Raw genomic sequence first — 22263 nt, forward strand, 5'->3', positions numbered from 1 at the left:
TCCCACCAACAGTGGGCAACAGTTCCAATTTCTCCACATCTTCACCAAAATGTGTTGTCTTTTTTTAAATTTTTTTTAATATTTATTTATTTTTGAGACAATGCGAGAGACAGAGTGCAAGCAGTAGAGGCGCATACAGAGGGAGACACAGAATCCAAAGCGGACTCCAGGCTCTGAGCTATCAGCCCAAAACCCGACGCGGGGTTTGAAGTCACGAACCATGAGATCATGACCTGAGCCAAAGTCGGACGCTTAACCCAACAGAGCCACTCAGGCGCCCCGAAAATTTGTTGTCTTTTTATATGAGAGCAAAATTTCTCAAATTTTAGTAATGAATTCTTGTAAGCTGGTACGAAATGGCTCCAGCACACCACTGCCAAGGTTGGGGCAAAGAGGAAAATTCAGATTCTGTAGGGCCCAAACTCTATCAAATTTGATGAACTATCTCTGAAAAAGAGAATATAAAATTGGGTCCTGACTTTGAAAAGAGCCCTATGTAAGTAAATGGCCCTGATGCTTTTGCTTCCTTAGCTCTACAGTAAATCTGCTCTTGGTAAATAGGAGTCTCAACAGGCTCAAGCATGTATATAGCTTTCAAAGAGAGAAGCATTGGATTGAATTTCGATCCTATCTTCATAAGTGCCACTGGGGCAAGTCACAGGCTAGCTGAAAGCCAGGAACTCTGAAGAGAAGAAGAGAGGTTGGACTGAGGAAAGAAGACTCGGGTCAACCTAAGGAGCATAAGGGAAAAACGCGACACTGTATACTTCACTCTTGAGAGTGAACTGGCAGGCCCTCTTGGCTTCATGAGATGAGGGTCTTAGGCTGCTTTCACCTGATTCAGAGCCTCTGATGGATTCATGTTGGAGTACATAGGGTGGAAGCTGAGACTGAAAATACAGAGAAAACATCAGACATAATTTTGGTGATTCAAGCGCTGATGATTTATTATTTCATACTTTAAACCATCAGTAGTGCCAACAGAGTTGAGGGTGAAATTATTTTTCCCTTCTTGGTTTAGTTCAGTTTCTGAGGATTTCTTTGGTCCTTTCTCCAGGCCAATGTTGTTACAGACTGTTGCTGCAAGATAAAACAAAATAGAATATAACACAAACAAAATGCCAGTGGTGCTTTTTTCTCTTTTTTTCAAGCCCTAACACAAATAACTTGAAGGTTATAATTAACTGAAGGGAAAGGATCAAGGAAATAAAAATTAATTCCAGAAAATCAATTATTTGTTACCTCAACTGCAAATACTTAGTTTTGTAATAGAAGCAGCTTCCTAAAATTCTGTAATTTGTTCATTTGCCTATGTTCAGAAACTATTTAGGTCAATAAAACAAAGTACTTTGAAATTTCCATTCTAAATATATGAATTTTAATTTAGAATAAAAAAAATTGCAATAATTCTAAGTACAATCACATTTGGTGAAATATAAAAACACCAATATATATGCACACACACATGTGTGCAACTATATATTAAAATATTTTAACAATAATCATCCTGGGTGCTAAAATTAATGGTCACTGTTTCATTCTTTTGCATACCTGTATTTTTGAAATGAATGTTTATTGCTTGTTACAATTGTCATAAGAACCAGAATGATTCACATACTCACATACAGATACAATTTATTGAATGAATTAAGAAAGGACTGTCAAGGGGCACCTGGATGGCTCAGTTTGTTGGGCATCCAACTTCTGCTCAGGTCATGATCTCATAGCTCATGAGTTCGAGCCCAGCATCTGACTCCATGCAGAAAGCTCAGAGTCTGGAGCCTGCTTTGGATTCTGTGTCTCCCTCTCTCTCTTTCTGTCTCTCTGTCTCTCTCTCTCTCCCTTTCTCTCTCTCTCTCTCAAGAGAAAAAAAATAAACTTTAAAAAAAGAAAGAAAGGACAGTCAAGGTAAGATTTGGGAATACCAATGCCTCTGGATGGAAAAGGATCTTAATGTAATTAAAATCTAAATATCACCCTTTATAATGAAAAATGAAACCAGTTAAGCAAAAAATAAAGTCAAAATGTTTGTTGAAAACTTCAGTACAAAATTGAAAATGACAAAAATTTTGGAACCAAAATAAGGCATGTTTTAAAAACGGGAATTTATTAATGGTAGGCTAGGTCTAAAATTCCAATTTACATAACAAAAATCAGTGCAATGAGAGATGGGAGAGGGTAAAAACACACTAAGCATCTCTCATATAAAGAAAGTCTCAAAAATTCCTGTAATCTCAGATAAGTATGTTGTGTATTTTCTCTTTTTTTTAAGTTTATTTATTTATTTTGAGACAGAGAGAGAGAGTGAGAGGGAGAGACAGAATCCCAACCAGGCTCCATGCTATCAGCACAAGCCCTACCCGAGGCTCAAACTCACAAACCATGAGATCATGACCTGAGTCAAAACCGAGAGTCTGCCACTTAACTGACTGAACTATCCAGGCACCCCTGTATTGTGTATTTTCTATTTGTGCTGCACTTGTTATAGAAATAGCTCATTACTAAATGACACAGTGGAAAGTAACAGAAAATTCAATAAGATAGAAAAATAAACTAAAATTTAAGATATTCTATGGTTCAGAAAGTATACCATTCACATATGCAACTGACTACTTAATAGTAACTAACTTATAAAAGTTACAACCTGATATAATGGATTGGTGGTTATCACTACAACTAGGTAATCTGGCAATAGGTATCAAAGACAATGATAGTGTATATATTATATTTATGTTTTGATGAATTTCTCTTATAGGGATTTATTCTGAGACTATAATTGGACAATTGCTCTAAAAGGTATATTTATATAATAATGTTTATTACAGGGTGTTTGCAACAATGAAAAACTGGAAGTAGTCTAAATATTCATAATGATAGATTTTTAAAATGAGTTATTTTTCATTTTTAAATTGAATACTATATGTCACAAAATGATGACGTAGACCTATATCTTCAGATATTAAAAGTTGTCCATAATAGTCTCTAAGTAAAAAAAAAAGTATATGTATGTTTTGCTTGGAAAAACATTTAAGAAGATATGCATCTATATTGTTAAAGGAAATTTTTCTTGAGTACTGTGATTATGAGAAACTTCTCTTTAACTTGTACACTTACCAAAGTATCCTATATATTTTAATAAAATTTGATAGTACATTAAAAATACGAAAAATGTTTTTTGAAAATAAGCAACCCCATAAATCACTGCCAAGGCTAATGTCATGATGATTTTCCCCTAAGTTTTCTTCTAGGAGTTTTACAGTTTCAGGTCTTACGTTTGAGTGTTTAATCCATTTTGAATTGTTTTTGTGTATGGTGTAAAGAAAGGGTCAAATTTCATTCTTTTATATGTGGATATCCTACAGGTTTTCCCAGCACCATTTCTCAAAGAGACTCTCTTCCCCATTGTGTATTCTCAGCACTTTTTTCAAAGATTAGTTGACTATATATACATATATATATATGCATGAGTTGATGTCTGAGCCCTCTATTCTGTTCCATTGGTCTGTATCTGTATTTATATGCGCACCATACTGTTGGATTATAGTAGTTTTGCAATGCAGTTGACCCTTGAACAATACAGGGATTAGGAGCACCAACCCCCCATGCAGTTGAAAATCTGTGTATAACTTTTGACTTCCCTGAAAGTTAACTACTAATAGGCTACTGTTGACTGGAAGCCTTACTGATAATATAAACAGTCAATTAAAATATAAACAGTCAATAAAAACAGTCAATTAAAACAGCCAATGCTGGCCTCATAAAAGTGTTCCCTCTTCTTCAATTTATATATATATATATTATATACTGTATTAATAAGTAAGCTAAAGATAATTAAGAATATCATAAAGAGAAAATACATTTACAGCACTATACTGTATTAAAAAATTGTGTATGAGTGGATCCACACAGTTCAAACTCATGTTGTTCAAGGGTCATCTGTATGTTTTGAGATCAGGAAGTGTGAGGCTTCCAGCTTTGTTCTTCTTTCTCAGCATGTTTTGGCTCTTCAGGGTACTTTGTGGTTCCACATGAGTTTTAGAATTGTTTTTTGTATTTCTGTCAAAAATACCATAGAAATGTTATCAAATTTGCAGATAACTTTGGGTAGTATGGACATTTTAACAGTATGAATTCTTTCAATCAAAAACCTATAATGTCTTCTCATTTGTTTGTTACTTCTGTCATCAATGTCTCGCCGTTATCAATACCCAAGTCTTTCACCATCCTACTTAAGTTTATTCCTAAGTATTTTATTTTTCAGCAGATCCTATTGCATTTTTAGGGTTTTCAAAATATAAAATCATGTCACCTGCAAACAGGAACAATTTTACTTCTTCCTTTTCTGATTTAGATGCCTTTATTTTCTTTTTGTTGCTTAACTGTCCTGGCTAGAGCTTCCACTACTAGATTTAGTAAGATGTGGTGGTAAGTTTTTCACTGTTGAGTATGATATTAGCTGTGAGCTTTTCATATATGGCCTTTATTATATTGAAGTAATCTCCTTCCACCTAATTTGTTAAAAGTTTGTATCATAAAAATGTTTTCAATTTTGTCAAATGCCTTTTCTGTATGCATTGAAATGACCCTGCCATTTTTTATTCTTCATTTTGTTAATGTGAGATATCACATTGATTAATTTTTGTATGTCGGACCATCCTTACAACCCCGTGATATCACTTTGTTATGGGGATGATCCTTTAATGTGCTGTTGAACTTTGCTAGTATTTTGCTGAGGATTTTTGCATCTATACCGGTCACAGATATTAGCCTATGGTTTTCTTTTCTTGTGGTGTCCTTGTATGGTTTTGGTGTCAGGGTAATGCTGGCCTCATAAAATGAGATTGAAAGTGTTCCCTCTTCTTCAATATCTTGGAAGAGTTTGAGGAAGATTGGCATTAATTATTCCTTAAATGTTTGGTAGAATTCACCAGTAAAGCCAGTCTATCCTGGACTTTATTTGCTGGGAGGTTTTTGATTACTGGTTCAAACTTCTTACTAGTTATTGATCTGTTCACTTTCTATTTCTTCATAATTTAACCTAGGTAAGCTGTGTGTTTTTAGAAATTTATTCACTACTTTCAGGTTTTCCAGTTTGTTGGTATGTAATTGTTCATAATAATTTTTTATGATTCTTTTTATTTTTGTAGCACCAGTTGTAATGTCTGCTCTCTCATTTCTGATTTTATTCATATTAGTCTTCTCTCTTTTTGTGTTAGTCTAGCTAAAGTTTAATTAATTTTCATTTAAAAAACAGTGCTTTTGTTGATTTTTTCAATTGCTTTTCTATTCTTTAAAAAAATTTTTTTAAATATTTGTTTATTCTTAAAAGAGAGAGAGAGAGAGAGACAGAGAGAGACAGAGAGAATGCAGGAGGAACAGAGAGACAGGGAGACACAGAATCTGAAGCAGGCTCCAGGCTCGGAGCTGTTGAGCACAGAGCCCAGAGCTCAAACTCACAAACTGCAAGATCATGACCTGAGCCAAAGTCGGACACTTAACTGACTGAGTCACCCAGGCACCCCAACTGCTTTTCTATTCTTTATTTTGTTATTATCTGCTCTAATCTCATTATTTCCTTCCTTCTGCTAACTTTGGGCTTTAGTTTGTTCTTTTTGTTCTCATTTCTCGATGTGTAAAATTAGGTTATTTGAGATCTTTCTACTTTTTAAAAACTGTAGGCCTTTATTGATATAAACTTCCCTCTAAGCACTACTTTTTAAAATCGTTTTTAATGTTTATTTAGTTTTGAGAGAGAGAGAGTGTGTGCGCGCGCGCGCGCGCGCGCCTGAGTGGGGGAGGGGCAGAGAGACGGAGACACAGACTCAGAAGCAGGCTCCAGGCTCTGAGCTGTCAGCACAGAGCTGGATGTGGAGCTAGAACCCATGAACTGTGAGATCATGACCTGAGCTGAAGTCTGACACTTAACCAGTCAACTGAGCCACCCAGGCTTCCCTAAGCTGTGTTTTGGTATGCTGTGTCTTCATTTTCATTTGTCTCAAGATATTTTCTTAAAAAATACTCCAAAAGACAGTTTTCTCATTTCCTTCTTATTTCTTCTTCATTGGTTGTTCAAGAATGTACTGTTTAATTTCTACATTTTTGTAAATATTCCGGTTTTTCTTCTGCTACTGATCTCTAGTTTCATTCCATTGTGGTCAGAAAAGATACCTGGTATGACATAGATTTTCTTAATTTGTTAGGATTTCTTTTGTCGACTAATACTTCATCTATACTAAAGAATATTTCATGTACACTTAAGAATTTATATTCTGCTACTGTTGGGTAGACTGTTCCATATATGTCTATTAGGTCCCATTGGTCTATAGGGTTGCTCAAGGGTGTTCTTTTTAAGTTGATTTGCTGTGTGGATGTTCTATTATTGAAAGTGAGATACTGCAGTCTCCTACTTTTACTGTATAGCTGTCTATGGCTTTCTCTGTTCATATCTATCAACGTTTGCTTTATATATTTAGATGCTCTGATGTTGGGTGCATATATATATATACACATATATATACATATATTATATGTATACGTACATATATGTATATATGTATATACATACATATATATATACATATATATATATATATACATATATATATATATTTCTGGTGAATTAATCCTTTTTATCATCATATAGTGTAAATAATGTATGACCTGTGTTTCTTGTAACAGGTTTTGACTTAACATATATTTTTCTAATATAAATATATCCAACTATACTTAAGAGTAAATAAGACATGGGTGCCTGGATGGCTCAAGTGGGTTAAGCATCTGACTTTGGCTCGGGTCATGATCTCACAGTTTGTGAGTTCAAGCCCTACATTGGGCTCTGTGCTGACAGCTCAGAGCCTGGCACCTGCTTTGGATTCTCTGTCTCCCTCTTTCTCTGTCCTTCCCCTGCTCACACTGTCTCTCTCTGTCTCTAAAAAAAAGGAATAAATGTTTTTAAAAAATTAAAAAGAAGAGTAAATAAGACATGTGTATATTGTGGGTCTGTTTTTGGAACCAACAAAAAAAAAATAGAGATTCCACTCTTAAGGCGCCACTGCTATGTGGTGGAGAGAAGAATGTTCTTTTGAACAATGGTGGATCAATTATATATCTATATGGGAAAAATAAACTTTTATCACTACCTCACACACATAACAAGAATTAATGGATCACTGAATAGAAAGTGTTGATATTAAGCAGTGAAAGTTTTCTTTTTCTTTCATCTTCAACATTATGTTATTATATTTCTATTTTCACAAAAATTTTACAATCATTTTATAATTTTCCATCAAAAATAATGTCAAGATTTTTATTTTAGGATTGCATTAAATCTATAGATCAATTTGGGAAAAAATTATATCTTAAAATATTGAACACACCATGTTCCTCAATTGATTTAGGTCTTCTTAAAATTCTCAGCAATATTTTGTATTTCAAGTACAAATTTCTTTCATATTCTCACTGAATACATTCCCATGTATGTCTCTCTGTCTCTGTCTCTGTCTGTCTCTCTCCTTCTCACACACACACATACACAAAGTATATATAGTTGCATTTTTCAATTTTAATTTTCTCATTGTTTGTTGCTTGTGTATGTATAAAGTTAAAATTGATTTTATATTGGGGTGCCTGGATGGCTCAGTCAAGTTGAACATACGACTTTGACTCAGGTCATGATCTCACTGTTCGTTGGTTCGAGCCCCACATCGGGCTTGCAGCTGTCAGCCTGTCAGCATGGAGCTCACTTCAGATCCTTTGTCCCCCCCCTACAAATTGGGTATAGAAATTACTTAAAAATAAAATCTTGGGGTGCCTGGGTGGCTCCGTCGGCTTAGCGGCCCACTTCAGTTCAGGTCATGATCTCAGGCTTTGTGAGGTCAAGCCCTGCATTGGGCCCTTTCTGACAGCTCAGAGTCTGGAGCTTGCTTCACATTCTGTGTTTCTCTCTCTGCCCTCCCCTACTTGTGGGCTCTCTCTCTCTCTCTCTCAAATAAATAAATAAATAAATAAACATTAAAAAAAACTGATTATATATTGGCCTTGTATCCAGGCACCTTAAATTCATTTATTAATTCTAATTTGTTTGTTATGTCTTAGACTTTTCTATGTACACAGTCATATTATCTACAAACAATGACATTATTCATTCTTTATTTCCAATCTTTCTACTTTTTTTTCTTACCTTATTTTCCTGGCTAGGATCACCCATACAATGTTGAAAAAGAATACAATTGTGAAATATGTTCCTGATCTCAGGGGTAAACATTCACAATTTCAGCATTAACTGGAATGTTTGCTGTATATTTTCTTGTTTCAAATTTCCTTTACCAAATTGCAATAGCCTCCTTCTATCACTGGTTAAGTGGGCATTTTTATAGTGAAAGGCTATTTTTTTCTTCACCTATAGAAATGATCACATAATTGTTCTCTTCTATCAATATGGTAAATTATATTATATTGGCTTTCTAATTTTAAATGAACTTATCATTATTAGTTCACCCTTCCCCTCCATGGCTATTTATCTTTTACAATGCTAACTAGATTTACTTGGAAATGTTTTATTTAAAATTGCTGCATCTTTAATCAGAAATTGATTTATAATTTTCCTTTCTAGTAGAGCTTTTGTCAAGTTTTGGTATTAAAGTTAGTCTGGCCACATGGAGAAACTTGGGATACACTTCTTTTTATATTCTCCAGATGACTAGTGTAAGACAGGTATTACTTCTTTTTTAAATATTTGAAAGATATAATGGTTTGAATTACTTTCCCATGTCTTCATTCTTTTTCTGGTATATGTCTATTCATCCATGCTCTTTGCCATGTGGCCTTTTAGTATCTCCTATTAGAGTGGGTGGAGTATATCACACACATCCCCTCACTGGGTTTGGTATTGTGACTTGTTTGGCCAATGCAATATAAGATAATGTGATTAAGGAAGTGCTGGCTTAATTTATCTTGGCTCTTTTGTTCCTGATGCATGCCATGAAAACAATATGCCCAAGTATCAACTTTGTGAGAAAGTTTTAAGTGACAGTTTCCAGATATTTAATGGGAAAGACTTATTCATATTTGCATTTTTTTCTCTATTCTACTTTGGGAAAGATATGTTTTTGGAAAGCACATATATTTCATCTGAAAATTTAAATTTATTGATTTTAAGTTATCACTATTATCTTTTTTTCTAATGTCCAAAAGATTTTAAAAACATGCAATTTTATTACCTGACATTGGTATTTTATAACCTTTCTCTTTTTATTTTGAGCCACTGACTAATTTTTTTCTATTTTCATATGCTTCAACAGATACATTTACAAACACTTGTCTCAATGAAAGGAAATGTTAGGTAAAGGACGTATTATACACATTCCAATGAGTTAAGCATATGGTCATTCTCATATCCTTCTACACATAAACTTACATTACATGTATATTTTAATGAAGAAGATGTTACTTGAAAGAAGGTTTATACACAGTGTAGTTTCAGTTAATTATATGCATTACTATTTTTAAGAATCTGCCTCTCTGCTCATTTTTGTTATTTTTCTGTTTATTTTCCTTTTCATTTATTTCTGTTCTTTCCTTAATTATTTGTTTCCATCCAGTCTTTGAGTGCAATTATTTCTTCTTTTTCTCTTTTTGATAGAGACTATCATGAAATAAACCACATTTGATTGTTCTCCATCCTGTAATACGCATTTCATTGTGATTAAAAGGATTAAAGTATAGTCTTACCTAGAAAGCAATGATATGCCTAATTTTTGTAGAACCTAAAACAGTCAGTCTTGACAATAGGATTAGGAAGGTGACTGTCCATACTTAATAGAGTTTCTTTTAAAATTAGGAATTCCCTCAATTCAGACATGTATCTCAATATTTGTTACACAAATATCATAGCATGCAACTTTGTCCTGCAAGGATGAAGACAGAATTTGAAAAATAATCTGGGATGCTATATAAAATATTGTCTCCTTTTATATTCTACCCATCATATGGTATGGGAAATTTTTATATACCAATAACAAATGAGGAATATATAATTTTACAAAATATTCTGTTTGATTACTCCATAGTCTCATCTCTAAATTTACTTTCCCAGATGAATTAAGACAGTAAAATGAATGAAAATGTCAAGTCTTTATCTTACTAGCAGTTATTTTTTTCTAAGATAATAGTGTAACTACAAGCACATATGATATCCCTTATAATATCAGTGTTCTTTACATGTGGCAGTAAAATGTCATTAAGATATAAGTGCTCTGTACCAATGCTCAAAAAAAAATCGCACAAATTATGTGCTTACTGATGCTTATGAGTGTACACAAAAATCACTCCTTTAGGGTAGGTTGGTAAAGAGAGGTTGAGATATCATGAAAGCAAGCTTTGTTTTTTTCATATTATAAATGCTAACTAACAGTGAGAAACATAAAGAATCTTATGAACAAATATTTTGGTTTCAAATTAATAATTTTGAAGTGCTCCTAAACAATGATCAAAACATACAATGCACAATGGTTAATCGCGTTGTTCTATATTCACCTTTCACTGGGGGCTAATTTGCTGTTACTGCTGCTTTCTTCTGACACAGATCTATAAAATTGACAAAGTTTATTTTAAGTGGGAAAATTTTTAAATCTTGAACAACTAAGTGACTATTTTTCAAAGAAACAGAGTGACTCATTAAATGTCTCTTTCCAACAAAATAAAACAGGTACAATTCTTTTTTGCCTTTCTTGAATTACATTAGCATACTCTGAGTGTTATATTACCTTCAGGTGTATGGTATAATGATTCAACAATCATTTTACTCAGTGTCCATCGAGATAAGTGTAGTCTTAATCCCCTTCACCTATTTCATCCATTCCCTCAACCCACCTCCTATCTGGCGACCAGTTTGTTCTCTGTATGTATGAGTCTGCTTTTAGTTTGTCTTTTTTTTTTTTTTGCTTGTTTGTTCCTTTGTTTCATTTCTTAAATTCTGCATATGAGTGAAATCATATTTGTCTTTCTCCGACTGATTTCACTTAGCATAATACACTCTAGTTCCATCCATGTTGTTATAAATGGCAAGATTTCATTATTTTTTATAGCTGAGTAATATTCCATTGTGTATATCTACCACATCTACTTTATGCATTCATCTATAGATAGATGCTTAATATTAGAACAAATGCCATCAGCCACCTTGCTTTGTTGATTAACTCCTCTCATCTTACTTTTACATTTATTGAATTATTTATAAGCCCACATACGTACAGACAGGCCCTTTGCTTCTATGATACCCCTAACTCCTCTGGTAAAATTAAGCTAAAGCCTTAAAGTAGCAGTCAAAAATTTCAGTTAATTTTTCTATATATTCCTATTTTTTTCTTCTTTTCATAACATATACTCATGTCTTCTCTTTCTACCAATTCCTGGAAGTTAAAACTAGAGGTAAATCGCTCTGTGGGAAAACATAGTAAATTATGAATAAGGGGCTTAATAATTATGACTAAATATTTGTGTAACAGATTACAGATAATGTGGTGATTTCACTTATTAGTTTTGTATACCCAAAAGTTTATTATACTTTTGAAAATAATAAGGGAAGCTTATTATCTCTCATTGTATAGAGTTATAGAGAATATTTTTTATTATGAAATTTATTGTCAGATTGGTTTCCATACAACACCCAGTGATCATCCCAACAGGTGTCCTCAATACCCATCACCCACTCACCCCTCCCTCCAACCCCCCATAAACCCTCAGTTTGTTCTCAGTTTTTAGGAGTCTCTTATGCTTTGGTACCCTCCCTCTCTAACCATTTTTTTTCTTCCCCTCCCCCATGGTCTGGTTAAGTTTCTCAGGATCCACATAGGAGTAAAAACATATGGAATCTGTCCTTCTTATAGAGAATAATTTTAAGAACAGAAATATTAAATCACTTGCTCAAGGTGTCATAGTTTCTGCATGCAAGATTTAGGCATTAAAAATAGGTTTTCTGAGGCTAAAATGTAATTTTTTTCCCATTTCATGACGCTGCCTTCTGTGTCCTAACCTGTGTTATAAACTGCACATGTAATTTCTGGTTAAGAAATGTTTTTATAAATTAGCAGCATCAATACTTAGGAAAATAAATATTATGGAAGCAGGTTCATAAATACTATTTTCAGCTGAGAGATCCATTCTAATAAAGTCATTTGCCACTGGTCTGAGTACCTGTATCTAAAAAATTCCTTGAGATGCAGTATTACATACTCTCATGAAGCCTGAAGACAGAATTGGTAGACTAAGAGGCGGAACAGACCTCCACAATACTCTTGGCAGCTATAGCTCCTCTGAAAGTGATACTAGTGGTAAAATGAATGGTTCTAGTAAGGAGTAAAACTAGGAAACAACAAAAAAAAGGAGGACATCAGACGGATTTGAAATATTTCCCTGGGCCTCGCCTCATATTGTTCTACCTCCTGTCTTAGATTATCCCTGATGAAACAGGAATACTTTTTTCTTGACTCATTGAATTTAGTAAGAGTAAACAAAAATATACCTGTCACTTTCAGTTTCCCCCCTGTAGCACAGCTCTCTTATTTTATTCTGCTTTATTACAACAGCAGCAGTGATGATGAGCAGAGGTAGAGAAATGTAGAAAATGAGTTCAAATTGGTGTTTTGAAGGAGTGGTAGATCGTCCCCCCAAATCACTTTTACCTATAATGGAAAATTATAGGTAATTTCATATTATACTCATAATTTCAAATTATATTAGAAATTTTATTAACCAAATGAAAATATGTAGAGGATATCATTACCAACATTATTCCCAAACACTAAACATTTCACTCATATTTTATGAATATATTACATTATTAAACTAACATACAAACTATTAAAACTAACATATAAAATATGAATTAAACTAACATATAAATTAACATTTAAGCTAACATATAAAATATAAAATGGGCTGCTACTAGTGCTTTATTGCTCAGGAATTTCCAACCTTACACCCTATAGTAGATTTATAGTATAGATTTATTTGATTGAAGGTAATCTTCCTTCATGAAGTATACCTTTAATGTTTACAACCATTTCTTCAACTTCTTTCTGATATAGCTTATCCAAAATTCAAACATGTATATCATAGAGAGTATTGGGATTGTACCTATACATGAGAATTAAATCTGGGAAATGTGGCATTTAATTTCTCTTACATTATATATTTTTTCTAAATATTAAAAATTTGTATTCACTAAATAACTAAATTATTTAACTAAGTTCTTATTTTTTTACTGTCCTACATTGTTTATTAGGTAAGAATTTTACAAGCATTATTTATATTAGTGGTAACAGCAGAACTGAAGAGTATTGCATCTTCTCCATGCTGCATGGGGAGGACCACCGATAGTGTGGCCCTTTCCAAAGCCACTGCTCTCGTGGTCTGCAGATGTCAGCCTTCCCATCTCCTTGTGCCTGTGGACTGGTTTGGTGATCCCCTGGGTGTAGGGGTTTCTTCTAATAGCTTTATGGAATGGATCAATGAGGATAATCTCGAAGAATTTGTATGTGGAATCTTCGCCAACCCAGTAAGAATTCAAGACTCTTAGAACCCCACAGTAGCATCTAGCTCACTCCTCTGCAACAGATTGAAGGTTTTGGGAAAATTTTAGCTGGTTAACACCATGATGGACAGGCTTGCCATAGGTAACACTCTCAGGGACTGGGCATTTATGGCCACCATGTCACACACGAATCTGATGTATGACATAACCTTGTTTGGCCTTGTACTCCCACTCTGTGGGCTTTAAGGGTTTTATCAGCTAGGGGGGCTGGAAAGGGGGCTGTGGAGAGCAGAGAGCTGGCGATAGTGCCAGCAACACACCCTGAGAAGAAAGCGCATTACATGGGACTGCTTCTTCTTCCATAGCTCCTGGATGTACTTGTAATCGCCCATCTTGGCTTACCTTTGAGCTGATAGCTGCCACCAGGCAGAAAGAAAAAAGTCTTTCTCCTCTTAAGTTTTTAATCAAATATATAGCCATAGGAAATTAAGATGGCTCTAGAATTATTTTGTAGAATGCATGGCCAAACTTGACTTTGACCCATTTTTGACTGATGTTAATATCTACATTTTCCTCATCAGTTCTTATTCATTCTCAGCTGACATCTGTATTCATTCCTAAGCATCTGACCTATATGGGTACTCAACTTCAACCACATTGTATATACCAGCCACCGATCTGGGTTTATAATGTTATCAAGCTCTGCTTTCTCCAAAATTTATTGGCAAGTTTTTTTGTTTTTTAATTTGGTATAGAATACTGTTCTCTGCTAGTTCAAACAATGATAAGTAGAGGAGCCACCCCCCAGCTACAGTTGTGCATGGTCAGGGCTTAATATACTCCTCTGAAGACTGCCCCAGTGCTTCTCTTTTAGTTCCTGTAGCATTTTTCAAGTCAGTTCAAGCTAGGAGCAACACTTTTCCAGTCTACTTTGTGCTTGTGATTGCGGTTTCCAATACCTCTGGAATGAGGATGACATTATATTTGTAATCAGAAAGCCAGTGAATCAGATGAAGAGGGCATCCTCTCTGGCCAAATACTGCAGATTTATTCTCAGCTACTTTTATAGTCTTTTGGATAATCAATGATGCCACATGGGTTATTAAAAAAGGAATGTAATATATGCCCAGAAAGCCTCAGAACATGAGTAGGATTTCTAGAAACCCAAAAAAACTGGTCTTACATCTTTACCTCCTATTGTCTAGTTTTAACAGGCACTACTAGTAACCACCATGAAAGAATATTTATTCACTTATTTACTCTGGGTCTCCATTTTACATTGGTTAAGATTAGTCCCCAGTAATCTTCCCTCAAGCTTCTTTTACTTAATTCCAAAGATGTAGTGAATTTTTCAGGCATTTAACTATTAATGGTGTTTCACCTCCTCCCTTTCATTACCCCAAATGTCTTAGCCTTTATGGCTCAAGAGTTTGTTAAATCAGACTCCCTAAAACAGAGGTCTTACCCTTGCCAAACTTTATAGGCAAACATCAGGTACAGAAAAAAAGGTGGGTTTTTTTTTTGTTTTTTTGTTTTGTTTTGTTTTTCATGAAAGAGCTTGAATCCATCAGCTGCAACTCCTAAAAGTTTCCCTTCTTTTCCTTTTTCCCCTACATTCAGAATGATTTCAGAAAAAAAACAGATGAGAGCTTTGAGTAAAGTAGTCATGAATGGCACTGTTAATTATGCAGCTTACATGATTACCCAGTTTCTCCAACTGGCTATTCTGCCATAAACAGATAGATTCCAGGTTTATTTAGAATAATCAGGGATGCCTGGGTGGCTCAGTAAATTGAGTGTCCGACTTCAGCTCAGGTCATGATCTCATGCTTTGAGAGTTCAAGCCCTGCATCAGGCACTCTGCTATTAGTATGGAGCCCACTTCAGATCCTCTTTCCCCCCTCTTCCCCTCTGCCACTCACTCTGTCTGTCTCTCTCAAAATTAATTAACTAATTAATTAATTAAAAAAAAAAGAAGAATCTATGTATACAGGTAAGTATACCTTACCAAAAAAATTTTATAGCGAGGGGCTCCTAGTATCTTCCTATTAGCAAATACTATTATTAGTGTGTGTGCTGGTTAATTTTGTGTCCAACTTGACTAGGCCACAACATGCTCAGATATTTGGTCAAATATTATCCTGGGTGTTTCTGTGAGTGTGAATTAGAATAAGATTAACATTTAAACCAGTAGACTAAGTAAAGCTGATAGCTTTCTTTAATGTGAGTAGGCCTCATCCAATCAGCTGGAGGCCTTAATAAAACAAAAAACACTGATTCATCCATGAATAAGAAAGGATTCTTCCTGCATGAGGAGCTTTCATAGTAGACCTACAGGCCCCAGAATATAAGGGATTAAGACAGACCTTATGGCAGCTGACCAAAGGAAACTAGTTGGATTAAAAGGTTTCCTCTGATCCCAGGTTCAAGTGCCACCATTCTACTGCCATTTGGACCCAGAGTGATATAGGGAAAGCAACCATGAACATTTGCCTGGGACCATCAAAGTTGTCATATGGGAAGTCTCAAATACCAAATAATCCAATAATGAGATGCAAAATTTTCTGAGTTACGAAAACTGGTTTGGAAGGTTGAAGTTAAAGAACATAATCCATTTGGAAGTTAAAAAAAACAGGAACTAAAAGCAACGTTGTTTTGGGGTCAAATGAGTAAGCATAAATTATCCGCCTTCTATGGTTGCTGTTTTTAACTCTGACTGCAGATGTTGACAATTGTAATTTGTGGTTCATTTTTTTTTAACGTTTATTCATTTTTTGAGAAACAGAGATAGAGCATGAGCGGCGGAGGGGCAGAGAGAGAGAGGAAGACACAGAATCCGAAGCAGGCTCCAGGCTCTAAGCTGTCAGCACAGAGCCTCATGCGGGGCTCGAACTCACAGACTGTGAAATCATGACCTGAGCCAAAGTCGGACACTTAAGTGACTGAGCTGCCTAGGCACCCCTAATTTGTGGTTCATTTTGAGTGATGCGACTTAAGTGTGCAGCCTAAGGGTATTGAAATCATTAACAGTCCATCTTTGACTTAGTCTTTGGATTAACTGTTGTGCTTTGTGTCAAGAGAGTGCTAATATAATTTTTCTTATTGTCAATATTATAATCATGTTTTCTAAGAGCTCAGATGATGATAATCAGAATCATTACAATACTAACACCAGCATGACCCGGACATCACTGAACATGAAAACTAAATGACTATTTTTTTTTAAGTTTGTTTATTTTGAGAGAGATAGCACATGAGTGGAGGGGGGGGCAGAGAGAGAGAGAGAGAGAGAGAGAGAATCCCAAGTAGGCTCTGCACTGTCAGCACAAAGCCTGACATGGGGCTCAAACCCATGAATTGTGAGATCATGACCTGAGCCCAGCTCAAGAGCCAGACTGGGTGACCCTCACCCAGTCATGAGGTGACCCTACGTGACTATTTGTAATACCACTGGATTGAAAATATAAATAACCAAACAGAGCATATTACACAATATGACAAAAATAATTTGGATGCAGAAATAAACCCACACATATATGGTCAATTATTTTATGACAAAGGAGCCAAGAATATAAAATGGGGAAAGGACAGTCTCTTAAATTAATGGTATTGGGGAAAACTGGTTATCCACATGCTAAAGAATGAAATTGGACTATTCTACATAATATACAAATATTAACTCAAAATGTTTTAAAGACTTGAATGTACTTGAAACCATAAAACTCCTAGAATAAAACAGGTAGTAAGCTCCTTGATATTGATTTGGTGATAATTTTTTGAAATCTGACATCAAAAGTAAAAACAACAAAAGCAAAAATAAACAAGCGGGACTACATCAAACTAAAGAGCTGCACAGCAATGGAAACCATCAACAAAATTAAAAGGCAACCCATTGAATGAGAGAAAATATTTGTCAATAATATATCTAATAAGGGGTTAATATCCAAAATATATTAAGAATTCATCCAACTCACCAGCAAAAAAAAAAAAAACAAACAAATAATCTGATTTTTAAATGGGCACAAGACATGAATAGAAATTTTTCCAAAGAAAACATTCAAATGGCTAACATACATGAAAAGATGCTCAACATCACTAATCAAGAGGGAAATACAAGTGAAAACCATAAGGAGATATCACCTCACATGTTTTAAAAAATTAAAAATAGAATTACCATATGATCCAGCAATTTCACTTCTGGGTACATAGCCAAAGAAAATGAAAACACTAACTCAAAACTATATATGCACCTCCATGTTCACTGCAGCATTATTTATAATAGCCAAGATATGGACACAACTTAAATGTCTATCAATGAATAAATGGATAAAAAAATGGGGTTATATATACATAATGGAATATTATTCAGCCATAAAAAGAATGAAGACTTACCATGTATAACAACATGGATAGACCTCAAGGTCATTATGCTAAGTGAAATCAGTCAGACAGAAAGACAGTACATTTGTATGATCTCATTTATATGTAAAAAAAAAAAATACAAGCTCATAGATACAGAGAACAGATTGATGGTTGCCAGAGGTGTGGAAGTGGCAGTAAATGAAATGGATGAAGAGGGTCAAAGGTACAAACATCCAGTTATAAAATAAATAAATCCTAGGAGTGTGATGTATAGCATTGTAACTATGGTAAGTCATACTGTATTGCATATTTGAAAGTTTCTAACAGAATAGACCTTAAAAGTTCTCATCACAAGAAAAAAAACCTACAACTATGTATGTGATGGATGCTAACTAGACTTATAGCAATGTATACAAATATTGAATCATACTGTACACCTGAAACTAATATAATGCTATATGTCAATTATATCTCAATAAAAAAGGAATATGCAATAGGTATGTGAAAGCACATTTGGAGGTTGAATCTCAAATTTCTTGGATGAAATAAGCAAGTATGTTTAAATCAACTCCACTTTTTGTTTCCCAAATAAAAACAAACAAAAAACTTTTCTCTCCCCAAAAGACACCAAAGTCCCGACAAAAATAACCAGCAAATTAGCTTGAGCACACTATAGGAACAAACATGCACTGCCCTATCACTCATTCCCCTACCAAACCAAATGAAGTTACATTTCCTGATTCACTGATTACACTAAAATTTCCTGTGGGAGAAAAATGTGAAAATTTTGAAAACATCTGTTGGCCCCTTAAGTGTAGCAAGGATTCTGTCCTACCAAGTGAATATGGCAGGAAAGTATTTCTCCAGCTCTGACGTAATTTGATTTCAAAAATGAAGTTTAAAAAAGTTTCTTAATTTCTATGCAAATTTTAATGAAATTATAGATAAGATAAAGCAAAATTTTGTTATCTTGCTCAAATCTAAACTACACTTTGCTCATCTGTATGCATACTTAGCAGGCAGTGCAAATGTAAACTTCTGCAAGTCCCATCCAGTCTATAAACTTCTTATCAAAGACAAGGAAAAGATCCTACCTGCTAAATATCCTACACACCTTGGACACAATGCTGAATGGAGTGAGATATGTTTACCTGTAATATAGAGGCTTTCATCATGAAAGCTTTTGGTCACTTTTGTTTCCTCAAAGTGTGTAGAAGCTCATAATGGGATTTTTTAAACTTTATGAAATGGAAGGTGATGCTTCTTCAGAAGTGGACACGCACAAGATTGCTCTTAGTGTTACCGGCTATAGAAAATGTGTTGAAAATACTGGCCTGACATAACACCTTTTTCTTAAAACGCTGGACAAGAATAATGTACTTCTATAATTTTTCAATACATTGAGGATTGAAATAGAAAGAAAGGTTGCAGTAAAAACAGAAATTGACAAACTGTTTCTCTGAAACAATTTGATAATATGTGAATCCTAGGGGGAAAAATTTCACATAGGCTGTGACATCAACTCATACAATGAAATAATGGAAATAAGGCTGTTTAAGAATTCAAAAAATGTAACTAGAAAAAGGCAAGAAGTTAAACAGGACCTTCTCAGGTCCCAATTAAAATTGTAATTTATTGAGAGAGGGAAGATGGCGGCGTAGGAGGACGCTGGGCTCACCGCGCATCCTGCTGATCACTTAGATTCCACCTACACCTGCCTAAATAACCCAGAAAACCGCCAGAGGATTAGCAGAACGGAGTCTCCGGAGCCAAGCGAAGACGAGAGGCCCACGGAAGAGGGGCCCTTCCTGAAGTGGATCACCTAAGGAGAAGCGAGCTAAGCCTGCCCCTCCTGCCCCCATGCACCTGGCCTACCCACCCAGCTATTACACCAGATCCCCAGCACCACAAGCCTGGCAGTGTGCAAGTAGCCCTGACAGGCCATGCCACCCCACAGTGAATCCCGCCCCTAGGAGAGGGGAAGAGAAGGCACACACCAGTCTGACTGTGGCCCCAGCGGTGGGCTGGGGGCAGACATCAGGTCAAACTGCGGCCCCGCCCACCAACTCCAGTTATACACCACAGCACAGGGGAAGTGCCCTGCAGGTCCTCACCACGCCAGGGACTATCCAAAATGACCAAACAGAAGAATTCCCCTCAGAAGAATCTCCAGGAAATAACAATAGCTAATGAACTGATCAAAAAGGATTTAAATAATATAACAGAAAGTGAATTTAGAATAATAGCATAAAATTAATTGCTGGGCTTGAAAACAGTATAGAGGACAGCAGAGAATCTCTTGCTACAGAGATCAAGGGACTAAGGAACAGTCACGAGGAGCTGAAAAACGCTTTAAGCGAAATGCAAAACAAAATGGAAATGACGACAGCTCGGATTGAAGAGGCAGAGGAGAGAATAGGTGAACTAGAAGATAAAGTTATGGAAAAAAAGGAAGTTGAGAGAAAGAGAGATAAAAAAAATCCAGGAGTATGAGGGGAAAATTAGAGAACTAAGTGATACACTAAAAAGAAATAATATATGCATAATTGGTATCCCAGAGGAGGAAGAGAGAGGGAAAGGTGCTGAAGGGGTACTTGAAGAAATTATAGCTGAGAACTTCCCTGAACTGGGGAAGGAAAAAGGCATTGAAATCCAAGAGGCACAGAGAACTCCCTTCAGACGTAACTTGAATCGATCTTCTGCACGACATATCATAGTGAAACTGGCAAAATACAAGGATAAAGAGAAAATTCTGAAAGCAGCAAGGGATAAACGTGCCCTCACATATAAAGGGAGACCGATAAGACTCGTGACTGATCTCTCTTTTGAAACTTGGCAGGCCAGAAAGAATTGGCACGATATCTTCAGTGTGCTAGACAGAAAAAATATGCAGCCGAGAATCCTTTATCCAGCAAGTCTGTCATTTAGAATAGAAGGAGAGATAAAGGTCTTCCCAAACAAACAAAAACTGAAGGAATTTGTCACCACTAAACCAGCCCTACAAGAGATCCTAAGGGGGACCCTGTGAGACAAAGTACCAGAGACATCACTACAAGCATAAAACATACAGACATCACAAAGACTCTAAACCCGTATCTTTCTATAATAACACTGAATGTAAATGGATTAAATGTGCCAACCAAAAGACATAGGGTATCAGAATGGATAAAAAAACAAGACCCATCTATTTGCTGTCTACAAGAGACTCATTTTAGACCTGAGGACACCTTTAGATTGAGAGTGAGGGGATGGAGAACTATTTATCATGCTACTGGAAGCCAAAAGAAAGCTGGAGTAGCCATACTTATATCAGACAAACTAGACTTTAAATTAAAGGCTGTAACAAGAGATGAAGAAGGGCATTATATAATAATTACAGGGTCTATCCATCAGGAAGAGCTAACAATTATAAATGTCTATGCGCCGAATACCGGAGCCCCCAAATATATAAAACAATTACTCATAAACATAAGCAACCTTATTGATAAGAATGTGGTAATTGCAGGGGACTTTAACACTCCACTTACAGAAATGCACAGATCATCTAGACACATGGTCAATAAAGAAACAAGGGCCCTGAATGATACATTGGATCAGATGGACTTGACAGATATATTTAGAACTCTGCATCCCAAAGCAACAGAATATACTTTCTTCTCGAGTGCACATGGAACATTCTCCAAGATAGATCATATACTGGGTCACAAAACAGCCCTTCATAAGTTTACAAGAATTGAAATTATACCATGCATACTTTCAGACCACAATGCTATGAAGCTTGAAATCAACCACAGGAAAAAGTCTGGAAAACCTCCAAAAGCATGGAGGTTAAAGAACACCCTACTAACAAATGAGTGGGTCAACCAGGCAATTAGAGAAGAAATTAAAAAATATATGGAAACAAACGAAAATGAAAATACAACAATCCAAACGCTTTGGGACGCAGCGAAGGCAGTCCTGAGAGGAAAATACATTGCAATCCAGGCCTATCTTAAGAAACAAGAAAAATCCCAAATACAAAATCTAACAGCACACCTAAAGGAAATAGAAGGAGAACATCAAAGGCAGCCTAAACCCAGCAGAAGAAGAGAAACAATAAAGATCAGAGCAGAAATAAACAATATAGAATCTAAAAAAACTGTAGAGCAGATCAACGAAACCAAGAGTTGGTTTTTTGAAAAAATAAACAAAATTGACAAACCTCTAGCCAGGCTTCTCAAAAAGAAAAGGGAGATGACCCAAATAGATAAAATCATGAATGAAAATGGAATTATTACAACCAATCCCTCAGAGATACAAGCAATTATCAGGAAATACTATGAAAAATTATATGCCAACAAATTGGACAACCTGGAAGAAATGGACAAATT

At 35.4% G+C, this 22263-nt stretch overlaps 1 protein-coding gene and 1 pseudogene across 1 annotated transcript in view; both read right to left on the reverse strand.

The window, feature by feature from the left end:
* Positions 1–820: 820 nt before the first annotated feature.
* The window catches only part of LOC115512949 (disintegrin and metalloproteinase domain-containing protein 5-like), a 130587-nt gene continuing 109144 nt past the window's right edge, over positions 821–22263 (reverse strand). The window contains exons 19-21 of the mRNA XM_030314464.1: positions 12521–12680; positions 10534–10584; positions 821–890 (exon numbers count right to left, since the gene is read on the reverse strand). Coding sequence (XP_030170324.1) covers positions 821–890; positions 10534–10584; positions 12521–12680 — 281 coding nt within the window. The remainder of the gene's footprint in view (positions 891–10533; positions 10585–12520; positions 12681–22263) is intronic.
* On the reverse strand, positions 13310–13960 carry LOC115511661 (annotated as a pseudogene).

This window comes from Lynx canadensis, chromosome B1 (assembly GCF_007474595.2).
Source record: "Lynx canadensis isolate LIC74 chromosome B1, mLynCan4.pri.v2, whole genome shotgun sequence".
NCBI classification, from domain to species: Eukaryota; Metazoa; Chordata; class Mammalia; order Carnivora; family Felidae; genus Lynx; species Lynx canadensis.